Genomic DNA, 25,492 nt, shown 5'->3' on the forward strand with positions numbered 1-25,492 from the left:
ATTCATATTGCATATCATGTGTTGTATAGCTAATAAGGTATAGAGAGCATTTGGAAATGCTGAGGGCAGAAGAGACTGTAGTGGGTTTTTTGTGCACTCTCACCTTGTATATCGTATATTTTAACTATTTTTGCTATTGAAATTAAGCATTACTATTTTTGTCATGAGAGTACTTTTTTAATAGTAAAGATTTTAGAAACTCATGGCAGTACCCGTAGTATAATTAATCTGTTCTAATTTTGCTTAACTGTGTCCATCTAAGTTAACAGCAATTGTTTTCTGAAGAAGTGTCCACTTCTTCAGAAGGAGGTGAGCAATTGCATTCTGAAATAGGTATCTGAGAGGTAAACCTTTGTTGGCTATAAAGGGAGACAGTAGTGTCTTACATAGATGATTAAATTTCGAGATTGAATGGGATCATGTCCTCTAGCATCAAAAGAGATAACAGTTACTGTGACAGAAAAGATGTTTCCTTTTTCTAAAAAGGAATGATTGGCTGATGGAGGGAAGACAGTAAACTGAATTTACTTGTTCACTGTTTCAATTTAATTATTGAGGGGAGTGAGGAAAACTAATGCTCTGGAAGTGGATTAGAGCAGATACAGTAATACACCAGTTAAGGTGGCAAATCGTGGGCTATACATTTAAATCTTTGTTTTTATTCATGCTAAAGTCTGTTCAAAGCATCTTTATCGTTAATGGGCATCCACTCATGCACACTGGGGAACTTAAAAATAGCCAGATACAATATTGAGCTTAAGACATGTATAACCAGTAATTAAGGTATACCATGGAGTAGGAAGACTTTTGGCATTCTTGGTTCTATGGTATATTCTGCAGATAAGACTAAACATCTCAACTTCTCAGGATCAAAGATAAGAAGGAATAATGATATGATTAAATATGTGTACTTTCAAATTGCACAGTAGACCAAATAGTGATAAATTAATAAATAGAATTCAGACAATTGTGTAGCACAAACTTAGAATTTTGCAACACCGTGTATTACAGTACAGGAAATTAGAATTTATTAAGGAAAAGACTAGGATTTTAATATACAGCTCTAACTGTTGGATTTTATTGCTAACAAAACATATAGCAAGCTCAGGTAAAATATATATGCCTAAAATGACTCTGTATGTATGTGTATATATATAAAAGCATGCTCACTTGTATGTGTAAAGTCACTTTATTTTTTTTATATCCAACTCTTTTATGTAAATAACTATATACATGTGAAATTTGTAGCTAATACAGATCTACCAGAATTTAGCATTGAAGAGAAGGAAACACCTCTGCTAAAGGAAGAGTTGTCCCATGGAAGTGTTCCTTTACTCCTGTTAGTTATAAAAATGATTTTGCAGTTTACAGTTTAGTTTGTGAGCTAGATCTTGGTCCAAAAAAGACTGGCTGCACTCTATTTTTGTTTGTGCAGCTTTGAAAATGTGGACTGATTACAGATCTTCCCTATTGCTTTTCTTAATTTCATGGAGCATTTTTTATCTGTCTGTGAACACTGCACCTGCCCTAATTGCACAGTATACTAAAAATTGTTATCTGAGGCACAGAGAGGAGTGGGAAGGCCCTTCAGAGGCATCTGGACAGGCTGGATCGCTGGGCTGAGGGCAGTGGGATGAAGTTCAAGACAACCAATGTGTGTCCTGCACTTTGGCTACAACTCCAAGCACCACTGCAGTCTTGGGGCAGAGTAGCTGGAAGACTGTGTGGAAGAAGTGGACCTGGGGCTGTTGGTTGGTGCTCGGCTAAACGTGAACCAGCAGTGTGACCAGGTGGCCAAGAAGGCCAATGGCATCCTGGCTTGTATCAGAAATAGTGTTGCCAGTAGGAGCAGGAAGATGATTGTTCCCCTGTACTCTCAACTCTGGTGAGGCTGCATCTTGAGTGCTGGATTCAGTTTTGGACTCCTCACAACAAAAAAGATATTAAGATCTTGGAGCATGTCCAGGGAGGGTTAACAAAGCTGGTGAGGTGTCTGGAGCAGATGTCGTATGGGGAGTAGCTGAGGGGACTGGGATTGTTTGGTCTGGAGAAGAGGAGGGTCAGGGGAGGGAATATTGCTCTCTACAGTAACCTGAAAGAAGATTGTGACATGGTGGGTGTCAGCCTCTTTTCCCACATAAGTAGCAATAGGACTAGCTGTGCCAGAGGTGGTTCAGGATAAATGTTAGGAAAAACTTATAAGAAATGCTGGTAAGTGTTGGAACAGACTGCCTTGGGAGGTGGTGGAGTCATGACCCTTGGAGGTGTTCAAGAACCATGTACATATGGTACTGAGGGACATGGGTTAGTGGACATGGTGATGAGTTGGTGGTTGGACTAGATGATCTTCCAGATCTTTTCCAACCTTTATGGTTCTATGAGTAAAAGCTATAAAATGTGTTTTACTGGAATAAAAACTCGCTGCTTTAGAAGTTTGAATGAGATTAATCATGTTAATTGTATGTTGCTAGCTGCTTAGTTATATTGCACTCTTTTTCTCTAAGAATGTGCCTAAAGTTACCACAAAAGCATTTTTGAGATATCAAGCTGTCTAGAAATTTTTTTGACATTTCTATAGTTTATATTATTTAGACAGAGTTTTGTCAGAGACAAATTGCTTAATATCATTTAAAATACCCTTTATTTTTATATTGGCTATCAATTCATAGTGTTACTAATAGCATGCATTGTTGTGTGAAGACAGTTATATTTGTGTGACTCTGTGATGTGATGCTGTGATTATAAACAGTATGCTGTATTGAGAACTAGAAATATAGATTGCATGTGTTGTAGTATACTTGCTGGTCTATATTTTGAGGATAAATGTGTTTTCAGTATTCAGATAAAATATAAGATTATCAACTGTCCAGAAATTTTTTCGTAGAAAGTCAACTACATTTTTTTCCTATGAACTAGTTATGGGAATTAGCATGAGCAGACATGGAATTTTTCACGTAGTCTGTAGATTGAGAAGATTTGTGCTCTTTTTAGCTTTTAGCAGCTTTTTTTCCCCCCTTTCTCCCCTCCTCCCCCTCAGCAATGTCTGGGTTCCTAGCTACAGAGTTTTCTGAAAGATAAAAGTACTGAAAAGTACGGAAAAGGTAAAACTACTGACAATAAAGAGGTGGAAGTTGAGCAGGAATTAACCTGTGACTAGTTTGACTGTAATCTTAGGCCAGAAAAAAATTTCTTCATACCAAGAAACGTTGCTTCATTCCAGGAAAGCATTGTCTGGTTAGCACCTGTGTTGAAGTGCAACTTCTCCCCCATAGCCTCCATTATCATTCGAATTCCTAACTACTGTTAGCATAGGTATTTTTGGCCCAACTGTTTCTTGTCATCAATTTGATTTATTTAACATTAGCATTAAATAATGCTAAATTTCTGAGAGATAAGTCCACTTCCATCGTATCACTTATTTCAGATTTCATTCTATTTGTTCATCTTACAAGTTATTGTTAGAAAACTTCTTCCAGTATTTTTGTCTCAATTCTGTCTTGTGCTAGATTTCAGTAATTGATGCAGTGAAGGATATTTTACCCAATTCAGTATTATGTGTCCATCGCACAAATTAGGCTTTCTCATTTAAGATGTCCCTTAGTTTGTAAGCAAAGCTATCATTGTCCTAACAAATATTTACATTAAGATGCTATAGATTGCCAAGCTCTTTAAAGGAAATGGTGAGTTAGCATCCAGCAGGTTCTAGTTAAACAGAATTATGCAGAAATTAAAGTGCTCCGGTGAGTTCTCATGTCAAAAAATCTGAAGTAGATTTTGAAATGCTGAAATTTTGACACAAATACCTTTTTACTTTAATAGCTTTGAAATTTTAAAGCAGTGGGTTTTTGATATCTAGGAAAACAATCTTAAAAAATGCCAGCATCCATAGTATTATGTTGGAAATGGCATTTTGGTAATTTCTTTTGCCATAATAGACATCTTTTAATGTGTGATTTATGTTTACATTGCAGCTTTTAAAAAATTTTACTAGAGGTACAAAATTCATGGTTGACCAGCTTTATAAAATCCTTGCATTTTTTCTTTTTTAAAGTTATTTTTATATCTTTCACAAAAAATATTTTTTTGTATTAGGAGAAAAGGAATGAGAGAAAAATACTTTAGTTAATTTTATTTATATTATTGTTATCTTTCATCATTTTTTTTGGCAGATTACACTTAGTTTTACTCTATGTCTGGCAAGATATGGTAAAGCTTAGCTGCTTTGAAACAGCGTGCAAAAACAAACTATTAAATTCTTTTTCTGGCTTTTTATTTTAGTACTTTCTTTTATACATACATGACTGCTGTGCCAAATAAAATTTGTTTGAATTTGGAAAGTTCTATATTTTGTCAAGTCATTAGTACTTTTCAGTGAGCATATTCTTCTTGCACAAAGTGTGACATTCCAATAATGGATTTTCATTATTTGAATGCCTCACATTTTTAAGGTTTGAAAGCTGTTTTGAAACTAGAGTTATGATTAAAGGCACCATTTTATGCTTTGTCAAAATATTAGCCTAGTTTTAAGTGTGCTTTGGCATGTAAGGTGAACATGGTGTAACAGTTTTGACACGTTAATTAAAAATTTAAGCACAATTGTTTTATAGTTATTAAAGGTATTCTTGTTTGAGAAAATTTAAATGATGTTAAGGGAGAAATTGCTTATGTTTTGTCTTCCATGCATTCAATAACAGTTTACTTTTTCTTTCTGTTGTATGCAACACAGACCTTATTTTGGCATCTCATATTCATAACAATTGTACAGTCCATCAAAGTACAATCAATTTAAACAGGGAGATTGTTAGCCCTGGAAGTGTTGGTAATAAATGCAGACTTAATGCAAACAGTTGCTTGTATTTGCATGTATTTGAACAGAATACCTGGTAAGATAGTATGGTTGTTTTCAAATGAAACATTTATGTTGTTTACATAACTTGTTGTAAAACATTATTTAAAAAATAAATTTCAACATATTAATATTTCACTGTATGAGTTAACTAATAATGAAAATAATCTGTGGTTCTTAATAATATAAAAAAGGGGGAAAGTACTTTCAGGTATTTTCTTCAAGCTTTCATTAATCTAAGATTTACATGACTGCCTAAAATTTTTTTCAGTAAGGCTCTTTCTTTGCTTGCCTCATCTGTATTTGACCTTAACAGTTGTTTCCTGTGTCTAGGTTTACCTTGGCTGTTCACTTTTAATGTGAAATTTTATCCTCCTGACCCTTCTCAATTGACTGAAGACATCACTAGGTATGCATAGTTCATAATTTTAAATTTAAAAAAGTGTTATTTGATCAAATTAGACTTCTTTGGTTTCTGGATGCCATAGCAGGTTTGACTTTTACTATACAGTGCTATAGTTGTTCTTGTGTCAACTCCTCTTAGGAACGTTGACACAAAAGTGTTCTTTGGCATGGGAGAATTGTGAGATAGCAGAAATTTCTAAAGAGGCATTTCTTAATAAGAATGAGAGGTCAATGTTTATTCAGGAAAAAAAGAATACAACGATAAGCAGGATATGATCTGGGAGGAAGACAGGAGGGGGAGGTAAATGAAAATGATCATGTCTGAAGGAAATCTGTGGCTTATTTTGGGCTACTGCTTTATTATAGAATAAGTGAGAGTATGGTTGTGTTGTACCTTAGACTTTCAAGAATATAGCCTTAAAACATGGAAATAATTATCTTCTTAGTTCTTATGTAGTATCCACTGCCTTCTCAGCGCTTTCTAGGCACCTAAATTTTACAGAATTGTAAAACAAACAACCAGGGGATAGAGTTTGTTCTATTTACTCATTTTTTTCAGTAGTTAGGGAAAACATAAGCACTTGCTTTTAGTTTGGAATTAGTTAATTCTGCTGAGATGAGATGTTATTACATATCATCTTGCATCTGATCAGTATTCCGCACAAAATAAGATAGTTTTACAAATCTGTAGTTGATACATTACTATAAATAACTTAAGACCTTTAGTATGCAGTATATCTTACCTGTCTTGTGTTTACTTTGTAACTTTTCAGTCAGTCAGTTGACCTTTGAATTGCATAGTCAATTGAGAAAAGAATTTTAAAGATAGCTTAAAGCTAAATTCCTTAAAATTCGGGATTCACTTGTAAAAAAAAAATTTTTTTAATTAAATATCTGTGCTTGGGCATGATGTCTGCTGATTGTTAACTTGCTATATCTAGTAAAAGATCGTCTGCAGTCCTTGAAGTTAAATTCTAGCCTATATGTGGTTTAAGGGAGACAGTTATGAGTCCAGTATTAAAACAGATTTGTATTGTGTGTTACGTGGTTTGATTAGCTAGTGTGAACTTATAAGGTATATAAAAGTTACAATTTTTAAGCCAAAGAGATATTCAGTAGGAAATGAACAGGAAATCTATGGGTTTTATTTGTAAACTGTAGACAGCTGTAAGTCAAGAATGTGAAATGAAGGCATTCCTAAGTCTACTTTTGTTACTAGATATATTTTTTCATTCATTTATACATTGGAAATCAGAATTTTTCCTGTTTTCAGATTATTTATGAAAGTGATACTGACTCTTAAAAATTGAAGACATTACCTCATAGTAAACTGACACTCAAATAAAACAAGGTGTAACAAATTACTAATGTACTCACTTGCTTTAAAGTGTACTTCTATGATGACAAGTATCTGCGAAATTCTGCAATATGAACTTGAATTGGTAAATTGGTAACTTTGTCCTTTTTTTTTTTTTTCCTTTTTTTTTTTTTCCCTTTCCTTTGTCTTGCAGATATTTCTTGTGCCTACAGCTTCGCCAAGATATTGCCTCTGGTCGACTGCCATGTTCTTTTGTGACTCACGCCCTCCTGGGTTCATATACCCTGCAGGCTGAAATGGGTGATCATGACCCAGAGGAGCATCGTAGTGACTACATCAGTGAATTTCAGTTTGCACCCAATCAAACTCAAGAAATGGAGGAAAAAGTAGCTGAGTTACACAAAACACACAGGTCTATCAGTATAGTTGGACAAAATGAAATGCTTTGTTATGCTTGTGTCATTTCTCTTAAGAGTTTGTGTAAAACTATTAAGGTGAAGTTTATTGTTGCTCTGGAAGTCTTTTGCTATATAACTGGAGTCTCTTAATTTCAAGCATTTCAAAATCTTAACTTCACTAAGATATCAGAAAAGAGTAGTTTGGAAAGACACTTTTGTCAAGAGCTATGAATTAGTTTGTTAGGAAATGTTGACTTAAAAATGTTGAAACAGCGAATTAAAAAATAGTATTAAAAGAATATCATATACTCTAAAAGAACAGTTTCCCTTTAGGGCAAATGTGCTATTGATACCTTTATAAACTCATGTTTTTCTATTCCAATTAGTTTTGATTGTCAGTAATTTTGTCTGTGAGCTCAAGGTTTATTCAATGGTTTTAGGGGCCTGACTCCAGCACAGGCGGATTCCCAGTTCCTAGAAAATGCGAAGAGGCTCTCAATGTATGGAGTGGATTTGCATCATGCCAAGGTATTGGGGTTGGGTTTGGTTTGAAGACAGTGCTTGATATTAAAGGATGTAGCATATACAGATTACTTCATTTAAAATTTCTCGGAACTTCAGTAATTACATATATGCCTTTTATCTCTTGATCATGGTAATTACTTAGCTCTAAAATTGTTAGAATTCATTTTAAATCTAGCTTCATTTAATGCATAGCTATGCATGCATCCTAAGAATATTGAGAGTGACTAAGTGAATTTTAAGTCTGAATTTTAATGCCAAAGAGACTTGGGACTATAAAGTAAAACCTAAAAGAATATGCAATTATTTATGTGATACTGTAAGTCTTAGAGAGTATGGGAAGGGAAAGGTCTTGAGAGGCGGTGCTTTTTGGTGTTTTCTTTCCACTCCTCTGGATGGCTCAAATCAAATTAGCATTCCTCATGGGATTTTTTAATGTAAAAAAAATCCACAAAAACAAAACAAGCCAATTAACCAACTCCCCCCTTTCAACCTCAAACCTGTCCCTCCCCCCAAATACAGAGCCTCAGATTATTAGGAAAATTGGTGCGTTATAAGTATATCAATTCTATATATATAAAAGAAAAACAAAACTTTAAAATACTGGAGAAAAATTATACGTGTACAGAAATATTGCACACATTTGCAATTTTCCTGTAGACTTTCTGTGTTCTCTTAGAAATGCTTGAAAGAAGTACACTTATGTTTTTATTCATGTATGTTAAACATGTCTCTGGTATTCTTTCTAGTACAAGAGCTGCATGGCAATTCACATGGTTGGAAGCACTTTATAAAACTCAATATATATAAGTTCCTTAGAGCTTTCCTTTGCTGTAGTGAAGAAGTAGCTGCAAGCTTTAGGAGCGCTGTTTGCCAGGGTCCACTTGGAGCTGTTAATTGTTATGCTGATAGAGCAACTTTTTAATGATAGTGTTGGCTTTTGTACTAGTTCATTTGTTGCTTGTGAGGAGTCTGCTGTGTTAGTATGCCGTGGCATGGCATATCCAAGTCTTATCAGAAAGTGCTTGGTTCTGTAGCCTCCTAAACAGACATCAAATGCCTGTAAGGGGCACAGAATGCTAAGATATGTTGCCTGACAGTGCTTTGATTGAATTAATTGCGTTGATATTTTCATTTACTTATCCACTACTTCCTATATATTGACTGGAACAGAAAGTGAATATAAATTATCACCATCATCACCAACTTGCTCTTACTTTCATTCACAAGTTGAAAAGATCTGTTCTTAATTTCTTTTCTTTTTAATATAAAAATTATTGATTGCACTCCTACCATACTTCTCCTAGTTGCATGTTGTTGACTTAGTTCTAATTACCAGAATATATATAAGAGTTTTCCAGAACTCTGGCATATGCAGATAAAGCAGTAGTAAAGTCACTACTGAAGTCCAAAATGTTTCCACTAAAATTGTTTTACTTAGCCATTTCTTCCTTAAGTATCTCATTATCACCATCATTCAGGTTTGGATATGAAACAAAATTCTTCCTTCAAAGTTATACCAGGGATAATTATTATTTTTGGAATACTATTAACCTGATTTTTATGAAACTGTCTCATACATGATAGGATTCTGAAGGCGTGGATATCATGCTGGGTGTATGTGCTAATGGACTACTCATTTACAAAGACAGACTGCGAATCAACCGCTTTGCTTGGCCGAAAATTCTGAAGATTTCCTATAAGAGAAGTAATTTCTACATCAAAGTCAGGCCAGCGGAAGTAAGTAATGGCTTCCTATCTTGCTTTTTTTTTTTTTTTTTGTCCAATCATTTCTATCTAGCAACAAAATAACATCATTTTACCTAGTGCCATTTTACCAGGCACTCTAGCAGGTTTATGGTTTAAAGAATGTTATCCAAGCAGAAACTCTTTTTTCTTACTAAATGCAGAAGTTTTACAAATAAATCTAGTGCTCTGCCCTCGTTTTCCTGTTCATAGAAACTTGCAGCCTTAAGGGAGAAGCCAGACTCACTTCCTCTTTGGCTATAATTGTTCATTAAATGTCAATGCTTCTAGTTTTGAGTGTAGCCAAAGGCCTGAATTGTCCTGTAAGATGCTTGTTTTGCAGCCATGGAAATACTGAATTCAACTTTCTTTTCAGATACCATTGTAAGTTAATGAAAGTTGATAAAGAAGGAAGGCTTACATTTTGAACACATTTTAACAGGAAATTCTTGGAAGAAACATGTTGAACTTTATGAATTTTACTCTGAAATGTTTAGGGTATCTCTTATTGTGTGAATAAATAAGACAAAAGATGTTAGTGAAATTGCAGAGCTAAATAAAAAGAAAGGCTTAAATTTATTCCTGAGTTATTCTAGGCAAGATATGTACTGTCTGATAAAGCAAAATATGAATTTGTAAAAAAATTTTCAGTGGCGTGCCAACTATTTTTCCACAGTCTCATGTAAAAGCAATATTGCTACTGTCTGCTGATATTAAATCAATTGTGATTATAAGCAGTGAGGCAAGTTTTAAATATTTTTCAAGATGTCTTGTTAAAATTTCCATAAATTATTAGCCTATGCAGTTTTATAAAGCAACCCATCATTTCTCAGAACAGTCGTGTGTTTGTGCTCACCTGAACTTCAGAGTAATTTCCAGACCCTGTTCTGTTGATGTATTGAAGTGCAGAACAGTATCAATTTGAAGTCACTACAGTGTTTTAGTGTAAATAGACTTTAAATGAGGTGGCTGGAGCTATAACAATACTGATGGTTCTTGCATTTCACAAGGTGAAGTAATTTAGTTTGAAGTCTAAATGCCAGCAATCCAATACAAACATTGTAGTTTTGTAAGTTCTGGAATACAGATGTATAAATATAGATGTAATATTTTTTTCTATAATCTGATATATAATGAAACAGATCAGTCAGAGTGACAGTACAGTATGGATTTCAGATTGGTATTAAATCCAATGAAAGCATACATCACAACCTGCAGTACAATTACTTCCTGCAGTTTAAAAGTACATTGGGCAGCTTTTCAGAAAACTAGCAAGAAAAAGCAAAGTATTATTAGATTTCTCAAGAGTCATTAGTACAGATAGGAAGTGATAAAGTGATCATCACCCATCATGACTAAACCACCCAATATAATTATATTAAAAGGTTAGAAACTCTGGAGTTTTGTGTTCTTTTCTTTTGAAGTCTTATGATAGGAGAATTATTGCTTGTTACAGTAATGGAACTGTGTGAATGGCCTTAAGGAAATTGTTTAATTTACTTGTGAATTCTTTCCAGCTGGAACAGTTTGAGAGCACTATTGGATTCAAATTGCCAAACCATCGGGCTGCTAAGAGGTTATGGAAGGTTTGTGTGGAGCACCATACTTTCTTCAGGTAAATAATAATTCTCTGTTTCCTCCAATTTGCCAGCCAAACTCATATATGTCTTTGACGAGAAAAATAGAGAAGATTTCTCCCTTCTTTTACCTTATTTTCTCCATCAGTTGACACTCTTTAGACAAAAGACATCCCTACTGGTCATTGACCACAAATTACCAGTTTCAAAGATTTCAGCTACAATTGACTGTCATTTAAACTTCCAGCATGCTAACAGTATGGAACTAAACTAGTAATCAGACATTGTACTAGCTGAAAGATTAACTTTTCAGAATGAGAGTCTAGAAAGCTGATACACGTCTTCAAAAGAAGCTCTGAGTTTTTGATGGTAAAGTGAATCTGAATTCTTACTTGTTTATAAAATGGGCTGAGTTCAGTCATTCTTTAAAGTGAGAAGAACTACTTCAACAAAAAGAGTGCTATTTGTTTACATAATAAGCTCTTTCTCTCTGTTTTTTTTTCCAGTAACTAGTAAATATAAAATTCTGAATTGATCATTGAAACTGTAGACTATTTGTAAATGACCACTTTAACAATAGAGTTGTTTCTCTTTCTGTTTTCACCATTGAAAAGTAATTTGATTTTTGTAATAGCACCTCCATGAGGAAGTGCAGCTATTCTTGCAACCCAGGAGTCATAGAATTGTGGAATCGTAGAATCATAGAATGACTTGGGTTGATGAAGGGACCTCAGGGATCGTGAAGTTCCAAACCCCTTGCCACAGGCAGGGCTGCCAACCTCCCCATTTAATACTAGACCAGGCTGCCCAGAGCTCCATCCAGCCTGGCCCTGAACACCTCCAGGGATGGGGCATCCATAACTTCTCTGGGCAGCCTGTTCCAGCACCTCACTAGTCTATTGGTAAAGAACTTCCCCAACATCCAACCCAAATCTTCCCTCCCTCACCTTAAATCTATTTCCCCTTGTCCTGCCATTATCTTCCCTTCTAAAGAGTGGGCTCCCTTCCTGTTTGTAGGCTCCCTTTAGGTACTTGGAAGGCTGCAATTAGGTCACCCTGTAGCCTTCTTTTCTCTAGGCTGAACAAGCCCATCTCTCTCAGCCTGTCTTAATAGGAGAGGTGCTCCAGCCCTTTGAACATTTAATGGCCCTCCTCTGCACCCTCGCTAACAGCTCCCTGTCTTTCTTGTATTGGGGATCCCAGACCTGGACACAGTATTCCAGATGGGGCCTCACGAGGGCAGAGTAGAGAGGGACAATCACCTCCCTGTCCCTGCTGGCCACCCCTCTTCTGATGGAGTCCAGGATACCATTTGCTTTCCAAGCTGCAAGAGCACAATGCTGGCTCATGTTCAGTTTTTCATCCACCAGGACCCTCAGGTCCTTCTCTGCAGGGCTACTCTCAAGGACCGCTCCTCTCAGTCTATATATAGGATTAGGTTGAACCTCTTATGCATTAAATAGGCATTGTATCTTGAACCACAGCTTCTCACTATAGCATGGGTAACCATTTTCTTTCAATAGCCTGTCTCTTACATTAAAAAAAAAAAAAAAAAAGTATTTTAATATGCTTTCAATCCTGTCACTGCATGCTAGGTATTAACTAAACACACCTGCTAGACAGAGAACCTGAGGAACATGACACCTAAGCAATTCATTAGTAGAACTGTCTCACTGGGCAGTTTTCAGTATTCAGATTTTCACTGATCTGGAGTGTACTTGAATTGACGTTTGTGTATATGTTGAGAATGACAATGGGAGTCCTTACTTTAGAAACAATTATTTCAAAACACTCGTTTTTTTTCATGCTTGATAGAATTCATTATGTAAGTTTATTAAGATTAATAGCCCACTATTGTTTACTTCAAAAATTTGAAGTCTCCTTTGGTTTGTTTTGTCTGTTACTCCTAGTGGTATGCAGATCTTGTCTGGAATAGCAAGAACAAAAGTGCTCTTCGAATAATTCATGTAGTGTTTTGCTTTGGCAAGAAAACTGTATTTCATAATTTTACAGTAATAAAACAGTTGTAAATGGAGAAGAAAAAAATCTTATGGAAGTAAAAAGTCCTGAACTGAGAACTACCATTTGCAAATAGGAAAATTATCAGGAACATTAGTATGTATTAGATAATCTTACTACAGAAATTCTGACATAATAAAATCGATTGGATTTCATTCCAATCAGAAATGAATTTTTCTAATCAGGAATGACATGATGACAAGAATTATGTAACAAATACTTTAACCGTTCTGTAAAATCCATATTCTCCACTGATGTCATCAGACTGAAAATCCTCAGAGCCTCTCATCCTAATTTAAAAACAGTAAAATAAATCCAGCTCTGTTTGTCTCTGAAGATAAACAACAGAAGCAATCACTGCAGTACAAGACACTATAGTTTTTTCATAGCATGTATATTGCTTGTGCATACCTCAATAAATTGTATTAAATCTAGATGTACATTTTTAACTTTCAGATCTCTCAGCGTGCCCTATGTGACACTGAAAATTCCTTACAGTACTTGACTTCATGATGTTTCAGTTTTTCTCAAATAGTAATTACATTGAAATCTATTTTCTTATAAAATATTAGAAATTAATTTAGCATATGAATTTGTTCATATACATTTATCATTAACTATGTTGAAAATTACAAATAAAAGCCACTGGATTTGCTTGTGTCAACTCGGCCTTATAGGATTTCAGTAACATTTTCAAAGGTCAATAGCCTGCTTTAAGAAAAATAGTTGGACTGTATACCTACATTAATCTTCTGAGGTAAGCTTGGTCTGCAACTCTGGATCCAAACTAAAATGAGCTTATAATTCTGCTTTATGAAGTTTTATTTGAAGTTTTCATGATTGTTTTAGTATTTTCCCAGTGTGTCTTAAAATGAGGCAAACATAGTGTTCAGTTATCTTATGTAATTAAACTTGTAATACAAAAAACACATTTAAATGTCCTTACATGGGAAGTAATTAGTTCTCTTGTTTTTTCCACGTTAAAAGATTAAAAGTTTATCTCAGCAGGGTGGAACATAAAAAATGGCAGTTAATCCTGTAGGCTTGCCAAGACTAGGAAATCCAGAACAGAAAGGAACTTGGAAAAACACTCTAGCCTGCTTCCTCTTAATGCATAATGTACTCTTGAAAATAATGTGGAGAAATAAATCTGTCACAAATATTGCTTCAGGATGTTTTTATAGAAGCAATGAAAGTGAAGTTCCAGATACATGGCCTTAGTGCAGAAGAGTGGATTAGTATGAGAATTGCTTTCTTTAAAAATATATTGTGATGGATTAGGATTCACATGCATGTTATGCACATTAGGCATGCAGGATTGGATCTTTCTGGCTAGCAGTATGATGAAGCCCTAAACTTCTCTTAGAGAAAATGTGAGCATTCTTCCTCTCTCACCATTGGTTTTGCAGAGTATCTGAAAACCATGCAGTTTTGTTGAAATATCTTCAGAGTAATTTTAAATTTTCAGAACCCAATATTGGAAACTGTCTTAAAAATACTGGATCTGATTCCACTTACATAGATATTCCCTGTGCAAGTGCTTCAAAAGTGTAGAACAAAATCAGCATCCATTTTTGGTCTTACTTGTCCATTTGTGCCATTGTAAGTGCAATAGATATAGTAATTGTTGGTTCTTCTCAAAAAAAAAAAAAAAAAGATGTTCAGAGGGAGAATAGGACATGGAGACTCCCATGCAGAGTATGCGTATTTGCAGTACCACGTTGTTTCAGGAGGCAACATCAAAAACTTTTCTAGAGAAGCAGAAAGTAGGAAGAATTCTTACAGTGATGACTGTTGATCCTGTCACCAAGGATGTTACTGTAAGAAACAATAGCCTCTGTGCTCAAGCTGATGACTCAGATTATGAAAACAGAAAATATAAGCAGTGAGAAGATACAAGTGGGAAAGGGGAAACAATCTCCGTTTTTAAGAAGGGGAAAAAAAGAAGATCCAGGGAATTACAGGCCAGACAATCTCTCCTCTGTGCCTGGCAAGATCATGGAGCAGATCATCCTGAAGACCCTACCAAGGCAATGGAAAATAAAGATGATGTGATTGGTGGTTAACCAACATGGCTTCACAAGGGCAAATTGCGCCTGACAAACTTGGTGGCCTTATATCATGGAGTTACAGCATCAGTGAATAAAGGAAGAGCAACTGACATCATCTACCTGGACTTGTACAAAGTGTTTGATGTTGTCCCGCACTACATCTTGGTTGCCAAAGTGGAGAAACATGGATTTGACGGATAGACCACTTGCTCGTTAAGGAATTGACTGGTTGGTTGCTTGCATTCGGAGAGTTGTAGTCAACAGCTTAATGTCCAAGAGGAGACCAATGACAAGTGGCATTCCTTGGGGATCAGTGCCAGGACTGATGCTATTTAATGTCTTTGTAGGTGACATGGACGGTGGGATTGAGTGCACCCTCAGCAAGTTTGCAGATGACACTAAGCTGAGTGGCAATTGACATGCTACAGGGAAGGGAGGGATCTAGATAGGCTTGAAAGGTGGAATCATGCCAACCTCATGAAGTTAAACAAGGCCAAGTGCAAGGTCCTGCATCTGGGTCAGGACAGTTTCAAGTACAAATACAGGCTGGTTGGAGAATGACTTGAGAGCAGCCCTAAGAAGAAGAGTTTGGGAGTGTCAGTTGATGAAAGACTCAACATGAACCAGTAGTGTGCGCTTGCAGGTCAGAAGGCCAACTGTACCCTGGGTTGCATCAAGTGTGACCAGCAGGTTGAATGATTCTGCCCCTCTTCTCTGCTTACGTGAGACCCCATGTGGAGTACTGCATCCAGTTCTGGGGCACCCAACTCAAGAAGGACATCATGCTGTTAGTGTGGGTCCAGAGGGAGGGCCATGAAGATGATCAGAGGGCTGGGACTCCTCCACTACAGGAACAGGCTAAGAGAGTTGGGGCTGTTCAGCCTGGAGAAGAGTAGGCTGCAAGGGGGACCTTATAGTGGCTTTCCAGTACCCAAATGGGGGCCTACAGGAAAGCTGGGGAGGGACTTTTTATGAGAGCATGTAGCAATAGGGTGAGGGCTTTAAACATCCAGCTTTAAACTGGATGAAGGTATGTTTAGACTAGATTAGGAAGAAAATGTGAGGATGATGAGACACTGGAACATGTTGCCCAGAAAGATTGTGGATGCTCCCTCCCTGGAAGCATTCAAGGCCAGGCTGGATGGGGCTTTGAGCAACCTGGTGTAGTGGGGGGGCTGTCCCTGGCTATAGTAAGGGGGTTGGAACTAGATGATCTGAAAGCTCCCTTCCAACCCATGCTGCTATAGGTATGATAGGTTGAATAAGAGCTTGAAGTTTTCATAAAGAAATTGGAGAACTTGACATTCATCAAATATCTTGCAGCAAGTTCTGCCAAAATGTTAACTAGGACTTTCTCTAACACTGACTCTTAACTCTTCAGTGCGAACATGCATATCCAGCACAGAACCCAGCATTGGTACTACTCATAACTGAGTAGTTATGTTTTACCCTTTTCACAAAAGGCCTTTTTTCCCCATTCTTCTTCTATCCAGCATCAACTATATATATCTATAAGCCACATTGTAACTAAAATGGCATCTGAATCTAGCTTGTTAAACTTTTTAAAGATGAATGACAATTCTACAGTCATCTTGATTTTATTTTTTTTCCACTTGCTACAGCCTTCTACACAGCTTTGAAATACCGTTCCCTAAATTTGAGGAACAGCAGCTGCCTTATGGGTACCTCAGAATATCAGAAAGACAGTGGAAGTGGGTTATATAGTTTCCCCTATAAGTAATATTCTAACGAGCAAAATTAGAGAGGTGTTACATATGGACATACAATGGTCTCAACTATCCAGAAAGAATAACATTTAATAAAGATAGCACCAAAAGATAAGGACCCCAGTTGCTTATTTGTACTGTGGAAAATGTGTTAACTAGCAGCATCACTTCAGTTCCAAATGCAAATAATATGTATTGTTTTAGTTCTTCTCAGATCTTATGATAGAATCATTTCTTAGACTGCACAAGTCATGCCTGGTGAACTAAAGTTGCTATATAATAAGTAGCGTTAGAAGTACCTCATTAAATACATGAAGTGTTTTTAAGTGACTTTCTTTTTACTTTTTAGACTTTTATCACCAGAACAGCCTCCAAAATCAAAGTTTCTAACCTTGGGTTCCAAGTTCCGCTACAGCGGACGTACGCAAGCACAGACACGGCAGGCTAGCAACCTCATAGACAGACCGGCTCCTTACTTTGAGCGCTCTTCAAGCAAACGTGTTTCCAGAAGCCTTGATGGTGGTACGAAATTGATGTATTTATTCAGTACAATGATTATATTACGTATGGTCACCCTGATATGAGTTCATATTGAGAGACCTTGGAGATACTCAGAATTCAACTGGACAAGTCCCTGAGCAACCTGGACTCACTGTGAACAGGTGGTCCAACTAATCTCAAGATATTCCTTCCTAAATTATTTTGTGATATGTCAGAAGTTATGACAAGAGTGTATTGCTGTTTGCATCAGTGCAGTAAGAATCACAGACTTTGTACACAGCAAGAAGCTGAAAAATAATGTCACTTAGTAACAGGCCTGTATTCCTCATTGTTGATATCACTATAGAATCATTTTATGAAGTCTTAAAAACAAGATGTTCTAAATTACTCCAATTAACCAAAATTATTTTGTTCTTTAACAGCTACCATGAGTATCTCAGACCAAAGTCTGCTAAGAGACTTCCGTACTACAAGAGGGCAGCCTGGAGGAGACAAAATCATTGACCTTGAAGCTGCTGGACAAGCCAAGTTGAAAGAAGGTGGCAGAGAAGATGATGGAAGCCCACTCAAAACTCCACAATTAGAGTTGATTCAGGATGGAAAGGTATGGATGTCTTTCACACCAAAATTATTTGTTCATATAGTACATGTTTGCTTATTTAGAGCCCACCACCTCTGAGCATCATATTAAATAAACACCACATTAAATATTTAAAGAAAATTGTTAAGTATTTTCTGTAGTTTATCTTACTGTAAGCGTATGTAAACAAATGTGAAGGTAAACTTGTGTGTAATACCAATTTTCCCAGGGTTTCTTTTATTTCTATAAAGTTAATTTGAATTTTCAGTAAGCTTGAGTGAGTTCTGGAAAAATATTTAAAAGGGTAAATAGTATTTTAGTTTATGTAGATTTATTTGTTCCATTGTAGTATATGTTATACAAAGCCAGATGCATTATGACTGCATTTCAATATTTATAGGTAAAAATACTATTGTTTTAGTAGTAATTCAGCAGAATTATTTATTCATTTAAAAACTTCTGTGTTGAACTGAGATACAGATTTCTGTTGAAATTTTTGTTGATTTCTGTTTCCGTCTCTTTTGTGAACAACCATTTACTTGTCTTATCTGTTGGAGTTCCTGGGGAAATAGGTAAAAAAAAAAAAATAATTCAGAGTTTGTAGGACTTCGTATAAAAATTTTCTTCCACAGTGTTGGCTAAAACTTTGGAGTTGTGTGATTATTATCTCTCTCTGGGATATTACTTATTTTTCTAGCAGTTCTTCAGAACTTACTTTCATAGTTAAAAAGTAATTTTGTTTCAAAAAGTTTTTTGCCAGTTAGCTACCCGTGAATCTTAGTGGTGATATTTGGACTGCAGAGATTCTCTGTGCAGCTGACATGTTCCCACTGCACTGAAGTATAGGAAGGGAACAAATACCAATGGTTGTGTTTTTGTTGTTCCTCTCTAACTACTTGAAAATATTTTTAAATTAGCCTAGGAAAAGGCACATGTGAACCTCATTGGTGGGAGAAAAATAATTAAATTACTATGTTTTGACTTTGGGCTTGATGACATGATGATTCTCCCTTGTTTCTGAAGTGGTAGTATCTTTCAATCTTTCAATCAAGAGAAGAAAAAAAGCACTATTTTGGGAAGTTTTTCCATGAAGCTGATTAGTAAGGTTTTGTTGCACATGCCAACTTTGTGAACAGCTCTTTTTTTTACCCCTAAAGCACTCTAAGTCTTAGAGGAAATGGTTATAAGCCCAAGAATCAAAGTGCCAGCTTGTCTTTCGTGTACTGCACTGTCCCCTGACCTTTCTGCCAAAGCTTTGAATGTCTGTCTGCTTCCATCTGATGCAAGTGACTACTGCAGTTCAAAAGTGCACAGTTCTTAGCAGCTGGAGAACAGAACATTCGTAATGGTTTTGATTTCATAATCCATAGAAGTAAACAAGCTGGCTGCTTGTAAAACACTAGGGGATTTCTATTTTTATTTGGCGTTTCTATTGCGTTAATAGAGCTATCCCTAAATAAAAATTTTCACTAACAAATAATTTCTTTCTTTCTCCCTCTTTTTGTACCTACAAACTTGCATTTTGTTGTGCTTTCATTTTTCACTGTGCATAGAATTTATTTCTTCAGCTCACTCGCATACACCCACCATCACTACCCATCCATTCTGCATCATCACATCTCACAAACTTGTCACCTATCCCTGAGATGGACATGCTTTCAGATATTTCAGAGGAAGATCTTCTCTGTGAGCCTGTCCTTGCCATTCCAGATGTCTTGGAATGTAATTCTATGAGAGAAATTCCAGATCATAAAGAAAATAAAATAGCTCCACCGAACAATAACTTTGAATCTATGAGAGCCCTAGCTAGTCAAGGCCCTCCTGCCATGGAGGGAAAAATCTGTAGAAATGAATACAAAAATACTGAATTGTGTGTCTCATTCAGCTTTATCAGATGCTTTTCTTTTTGTTTCCGATCGCTGCTTGATGAAGATGGTTATATTAGTTTTCCTAGCCTTCCTGATGTTTGCATCTCTTTCCTCCCACCTGGTCTTCAGCACTATGTTCCTATCACCTCTCCTTCCTTCATCCCTTCTTTTCTCCTTATCTTTGTGCTGCTTCTCTCAGCTTTCCAGTCTATTCCTCTTTCACTCACATTTTCCCTTCCTCTCGCTCTGTCCCTCTGCTACCTGGAGCCTAAAGCGACTTCATTTAGTGCCTCTTATGACAATGACCTGAATGACAAAGCAGAGGAAGAGGAGGTGTGTAATTCTGTTGCTTAAATGTTGACTCAATGTATAGCCATTATGCTAGTTCTCCCAGAGGCTTCCTCAGTTTTGCACACTGGCAGGGATATGTGTATGTATCTTTCTAACTTTTTCTGTTTTTGAAAAACTGCCATTCGGGAATCTTTAGTTAATAGGTGGGGTTTTTTTGCTTTTGGTTTTTTTGGGGGGGTTGGTTGATTTTTGCCTGAGTTCATGCAGCAAGCATAATTTTCTGATCTTCCACTCTACTAAGGTAGAGTTGCTTTGTAGTTCAAAATGTTTAGAAACAGAAAAAAACTGAAAACTGTTGTGAAATAATATACTTAATATTATTATTACCTGATAATAATTGCAATTTGCATTACTTGCACTGTCAGTTTGTGTGTTAAAATGCTTATCTCCTCAGTGCATTCACTTTGCAGTGCACATCTCAGAAGTTATGTGAAGATCTGAAAAGTGCAATTCCTAAATGCTGAATCCAAAAACTATTATTGTGATTTCTTTAAAAGTAGCTTTTGCTATTATAGATTTTCAGATGTTTCCGTTCAACAAAGATATGTTCAAAGTTGAGTCTAAGATTTTTTTTTTTCTGAAGTACTTTCATTAATCTTTAGCAGTAGTTAAGGCAAAGACTGATTTGATTCCTTAGCTGAGATTTCAGGTTTTGCCAGACTTTAATCACTGAACTCTGAACTGTCTTTGAAATACACTATTATAATTGCTATACAGAAGCCTCTTTCACATTAATATGTTGCTCTGATCATCTGGAGTGATTGACAAAATGCCTCCTTTTCTTTACTGTACGTGTTAGAACAACAACACCATGCACTAGAAAAAAGTGGTTTATTTTGATCCTCAAAGTAAATGTAGAGCAATATAATGGAATCAAAAATGGGGAAGAGGGCCTGTTCAATGTTACATTTAATGAACTTGCTTAAACCAATTCAATCAATAGTTATGGTATATATTAAAAACTTGCTAAATAGGACACACAACTCTAGTTTAATAATGAAAAACATTACTTTAAAGATTTTCTTATTTTTTCGGTGGTCTAAAGCAATCCATGATAAAATAAAGTTTCAGACAGTAGAATCATAGATAAGTGAGAAATGAACAATAATGTGATATGTATCACATCATGTGTGCGTTCACACAATCTAAAATGCAATAGTACATGCAGTAAGTAAACCACTCTTCAAATGTGCATGTTTGCACACATTGACTTTTCAAGATGGCTGGTATTTGTACCTGTGGCAAGGCTGAGATGAGAGGTGGTTTGCTTTTTAAAGAATGCCTTTCCTTAGGCCATTCAGAATACTTGTGAGTAAGATGATGAAAATCACTTCCAGCAGAGTGCATTGCAGTTTGAGGAAGAATATATTCACCTAAAAAGAGAGTTGAAGCTCAAATAACTCATCTCAAAACAACAATATTCCTAGAATAGTTAAGACAACTTCTGAGTATGTTATTTAGGTGTTTAACTTGAGTTCTAGACTGTTCTACCAAAAATAAGTCATGCATTGTATTCCATTTTCCCATCAAGTCACTGCAGGGCTTAAGGTTTTTATCATAGAAATTATACATACCATCTTTTTCTGTCATTCATTTTTTAATATCCATCTGAGATAACACTGAGAAGCAAGTGGGACATAGTGTGAAACTTTCATTTTTTCATGCCACATACCAAGTATTACTTCAGCCATTCTACAGCAATGTAGGTGAAGGAAGACCAAAGTCGCTTAATAATTTCAACAGCATCTGGGGCCGAAACAGTAAAGGTCTGTAAATAATAGCACGCTTTGCAGCATTTACAAAGAGATGATGCCTCTGTTATTCTGTAAGCGTGTGTTAATGGTTCCTTTTCTTGATAATTTACAATGTGCTTACGTAGGTGGAATCTGAAGAGGAGGAAACACAAAAGAAGGTGCATAGGTTTTGTTTGTTTGTTATTTTTACTGTTAAATCTGGCTGCAGTTGCCTGATTTTTTTTTTTTTTTTTTAGGACCTTTAAGTTTCTGTGCGTTTTTGTCTGAATTTGTGCTTTTCAATGTATCATTTTATTTCCTGTATTTGCCTGTTTCCAAGAATCTTTTTTTTTTTCCTTACAAAACAAAACAAAAAACTTGCTGGTACATGTTATGTTAATTTTTATTTATTTATTTATTTGTGTATTGTGACTTAATTTCACAGAGCAATTCGTTGAGAGTAGACGGGGAAAATATTTATGTCAGACATAGCAATTTAATGTTGGAGGTTTGTATATAATATTGAGAAATGCCTTCTTTTCTCATGGGCTGCCAGGCTGCATGGGATGGGAGGTCACCTGCAGGCTGTTATGTACACAGTGCATGAAGTGCATGGGGAAAAACAGCTTGGAAATGTCGCATGTTACACTTCTAGTTTCTGAGCTTTTAGAAGTTTTAGAGAAGAAAAGAAAAACCTTAGCTTGAATGTTTAATATGTATTTTTGCTAGATGTTTTCAAGGTGGCAAGTGGGAATAATAGCCCTATTTAGATATATGCAACACATTAGGCTGATTCATCAACATAAATAGGATTTCTTTATACATTACTACCTAAAGCGTGTGTTTGCTTTGTTGAGTAGAGTCTCTAATTTTCACCAGTTAGATCAACTTTTCAAAGTGTAACCTGAATTAATGAAGCTAGTAAGGCACAAGTAGTGGTGTAAGTGTAGAAAAACTAATTCTGGCTCTGACAGTTAGGATTTTTAGGAGCTTTGAGAAATGTAGGTAAATATCAGATTTTTAAAGTGAGTGCTTACAAACGCTTATGAAATTTTTGTTTTACTTTTTCATTTTTAAATGGAAGCAATCTTGCTCCCTAAAGGTTGATTCTCATTGACAATGAGCAACAACAAAGAGCTTTGAACAGTATTTTACTGTCTAGTGCTATTATTAGCCACTAAAAAGGAGATTATTTTATTGTAAGGATTTCCATGTAGTCTGTAAATGTGGATTGATCTGTAGTTAAAATCAGCATCTTTAACACTGTCATTAATAACATAAGCTAGTAACTGAAGAAAATCCGAAAATCCTACTGTTGTCTTTAACTTAATTCATCCAAATGGGGCTATAATTAATTCCTTTTGTCACAAGAACTGTCTTTTTAAAAATAATCATTTTTCTTTGTTAATAAGGTGGTATGTGGATCACAGTAACATAACTAATACATTTTTTAGCTTTTCGCAGCTTTTGGTCACTATTTAAACTTTTGCTTCTGTATAACTTACTAAAGCACTGAAAGCACACACTGCGTAACTTTGCTGTGATCAAGTCTAGGAAACATGCCTTGTGTCAAGCAAAGACAGTTTTTAAAATTATGACATGAGTATTGTCACTATCTTCAATTGCGTAGTGGAATGCCCTTGGTGTAATGTTTCAGTGTTTCATTCTCTCTGAAAATAAACACATAAGGAGAACATATTTAATACCCCCTGATTATTAGTCCTAGATGAAAAGTGAGGCATTGGTCCTGTAAAAATATTAACCTACTGAATTACCAAAAGGGGGAAAAGTTCTTAGTGTTCAAGTTGTCTATCTGAAGATTTGGAGAATAAAGAAATAGATTTGCAGCACCATTGATGCTGAACATACAAGTGAAAAGACATCAGAAATGTAAGAGTTCGTATTGGTTTGTATTTTATATTACTTGACAGTTTTTTTTGATACATATTGATGTATCTGAGCTTCAGTGATTCATAATAAAACGTAATTTGATATTGACACTGGTGCCCCCTTTGATGCTTGCCTGTGAAGATCCAGTTTAGACAAGACACTCTCATGGGTTTTGTGCGTATCAGTATACTTGACAGTTGTATCCACAGTCAGGTTCTTAAATGTGGAGAAGACTGATAAGTCTTCAAGTACTTACATCTGATTCTTCCAGTACACTTAAGCCTACGCAATAGGCACAATGAGTAGTTCCTCTAAAGTGAATGATGCAGGTGTTAGTTGCTTGCATACTTGACCCTGTGTTATCATGTTCACAGAAATATGGGTCTTGCATGAAGCTTGCAATCCCCAAATTTTTCCTTCTCTGCTTAGAAATTTCAGATGAAAGCAAGTAATCAGAGAAATTATTGTTTCAAAGGGCTAGTAGTTTCTTATTTTGGATGAAAATGGCTCTGTTAGATAACCGTGCACAGCATTATCTTCTCTTTGCATTAAAATACGGTAGTGTTGTAGTATATTAGTCACCAAAAAATTAACTTTGTTCCATTATGGCCTTAAACTTTTAAGGTATTCCAAAGAACAGCTCTTCAGACACAAGGCACTTTCCTTGGTTTGATTCATTTTTTTTTATTTTTTTTTTCCACTGTTAAGTTTGCTTCTGTTGTCGTGTTTTGTCCTACTTTGTTTTACGTTGCGGGTTGCTAGGACCTGGATAAGACTCAGGACGACTTACTGAAACACCAGGCTAGCATTAGTGAGCTCAAGCGCAATTTCATGGAATCCACACCTGAACCACGCCCCAATGAGTGGGAAAAGCGGCGTATCACACCTCTGTCCCTACAGACACAAGGGGTATGTCTCTACTGTAGACACTTGTCAGCATGCATTTCCATACAACCCTGTAGACAATGTAGTAAATGCCCTTTGTCTTTACAGTAATTCGTCTGGCTAATGTAATATTTGTTTATACCACGTACACCTTAACTTTTTACTACTTATCATTGGACATGGCTTTAAATAATGTGTGGAATTTTGTTCCGCAACAACTGGACTAGAGTCACTAGACGAAGCTGGAAGCAATGGCAGTATTTTGCTCTGTGTTAACGGCAGCTTAGACTTCACTCTGAGAGATATAAAGAGTTAATTTTTCAGTGACAGAAGCTTTTACTCCATGTGCCTTTTAACTCTTTCTAGGCAGCCTATGCAGAAACAGCTCTGACCTGTGTTGTTTGCAAAGGACATTATGTGATTGGTTAATTTACATTGTTGGCTTCTTCGAGGCATATTTACTGTGGTCATTAAAATTTATTCACCGTAGGTTCCACATGTGTATAAAATGAATTTACCTGCTTTTTCTCTAAACCTCCTTTCTGACTAAACATTAAAACAGCAGTTTGGAAAACAATTATCCAAAAATATCATCCTAATTATTTGTGGCAGAGAACCTCCCTAGTCAAATTTCTGTCTATTCTTGAACTTCTAAATTTGAGGAGTTAATTGCTGCTTTTTTTATGGAGTAGAACTGCCAATCAGTCCTCAGAAATAATCAGTATATCTTCTGTCTTTCCCTATTATTTCTACTACTCTCCAGTGCAGGGAAATTACTCCTCTAATTTTTGAGTACTGCGCTAGAATCTCTGCATAGTGATACATGCATAGGTACAAATTTACAAAAGTCTGACACATTGAAGCTATAAATATCTATTTGGTTAAAATAGGCATTTATGTAAAAGTGTAACTTAATTTTTATGTGATTGTGTGCATTTTTTATGTTGACTTCTTCATGTTGAAGCTAAGGCCCTTCCAAATACTGTTCGTTTGTCTTTTTTTTTTGTTGTTGTTGTTCATTAAGTATGTTCTATTATTTTCAGATGGTTTGGTTTTATGTTTATGAATAGTGTGT

General features: G+C 35.8%; 1 protein-coding gene across 14 annotated transcripts in view; it reads left to right on the forward strand.

Annotated features, from left to right (window-relative positions):
- Window positions 1-25,492, forward strand: part of EPB41L2 (erythrocyte membrane protein band 4.1 like 2) — a 103,466-nt gene that overhangs the window by 67,642 nt on the left and 10,332 nt on the right. For 11 of the 14 annotated variants that reach the window (XM_085217293.1, XM_085217292.1, XM_085217291.1 and 8 more), the window contains 9 exons: window positions 5,180-5,255; window positions 6,763-6,981; window positions 7,408-7,495; window positions 9,077-9,229; window positions 10,753-10,850; window positions 16,959-17,131; window positions 17,533-17,714; window positions 22,088-22,150; window positions 24,295-24,441. In XM_085217293.1, the coding sequence (XP_085073419.1) occupies window positions 5,180-5,255; window positions 6,763-6,981; window positions 7,408-7,495; window positions 9,077-9,229; window positions 10,753-10,850; window positions 16,959-17,131; window positions 17,533-17,714; window positions 22,088-22,150; window positions 24,295-24,441 (1,199 nt within the window). Of the gene's footprint in view, window positions 1-5,179; window positions 5,256-6,762; window positions 6,982-7,407; window positions 7,496-9,076; window positions 9,230-10,752; window positions 10,851-16,958; window positions 17,132-17,532; window positions 17,715-19,243; window positions 19,892-21,788; window positions 21,822-22,087; window positions 22,151-24,294; window positions 24,442-25,492 lie in introns of all 14 variants that reach the window. The other 3 variants (XM_085217298.1, XM_085217300.1, XM_085217306.1) reach the window with 2 other exon arrangements.

Source organism: Meleagris gallopavo, chromosome 2 (genome assembly GCF_905368555.1).
Source record: "Meleagris gallopavo chromosome 2, MGAL_WU_HG_1.1, whole genome shotgun sequence".
Taxonomy (NCBI): domain Eukaryota; kingdom Metazoa; phylum Chordata; class Aves; order Galliformes; family Phasianidae; genus Meleagris; species Meleagris gallopavo.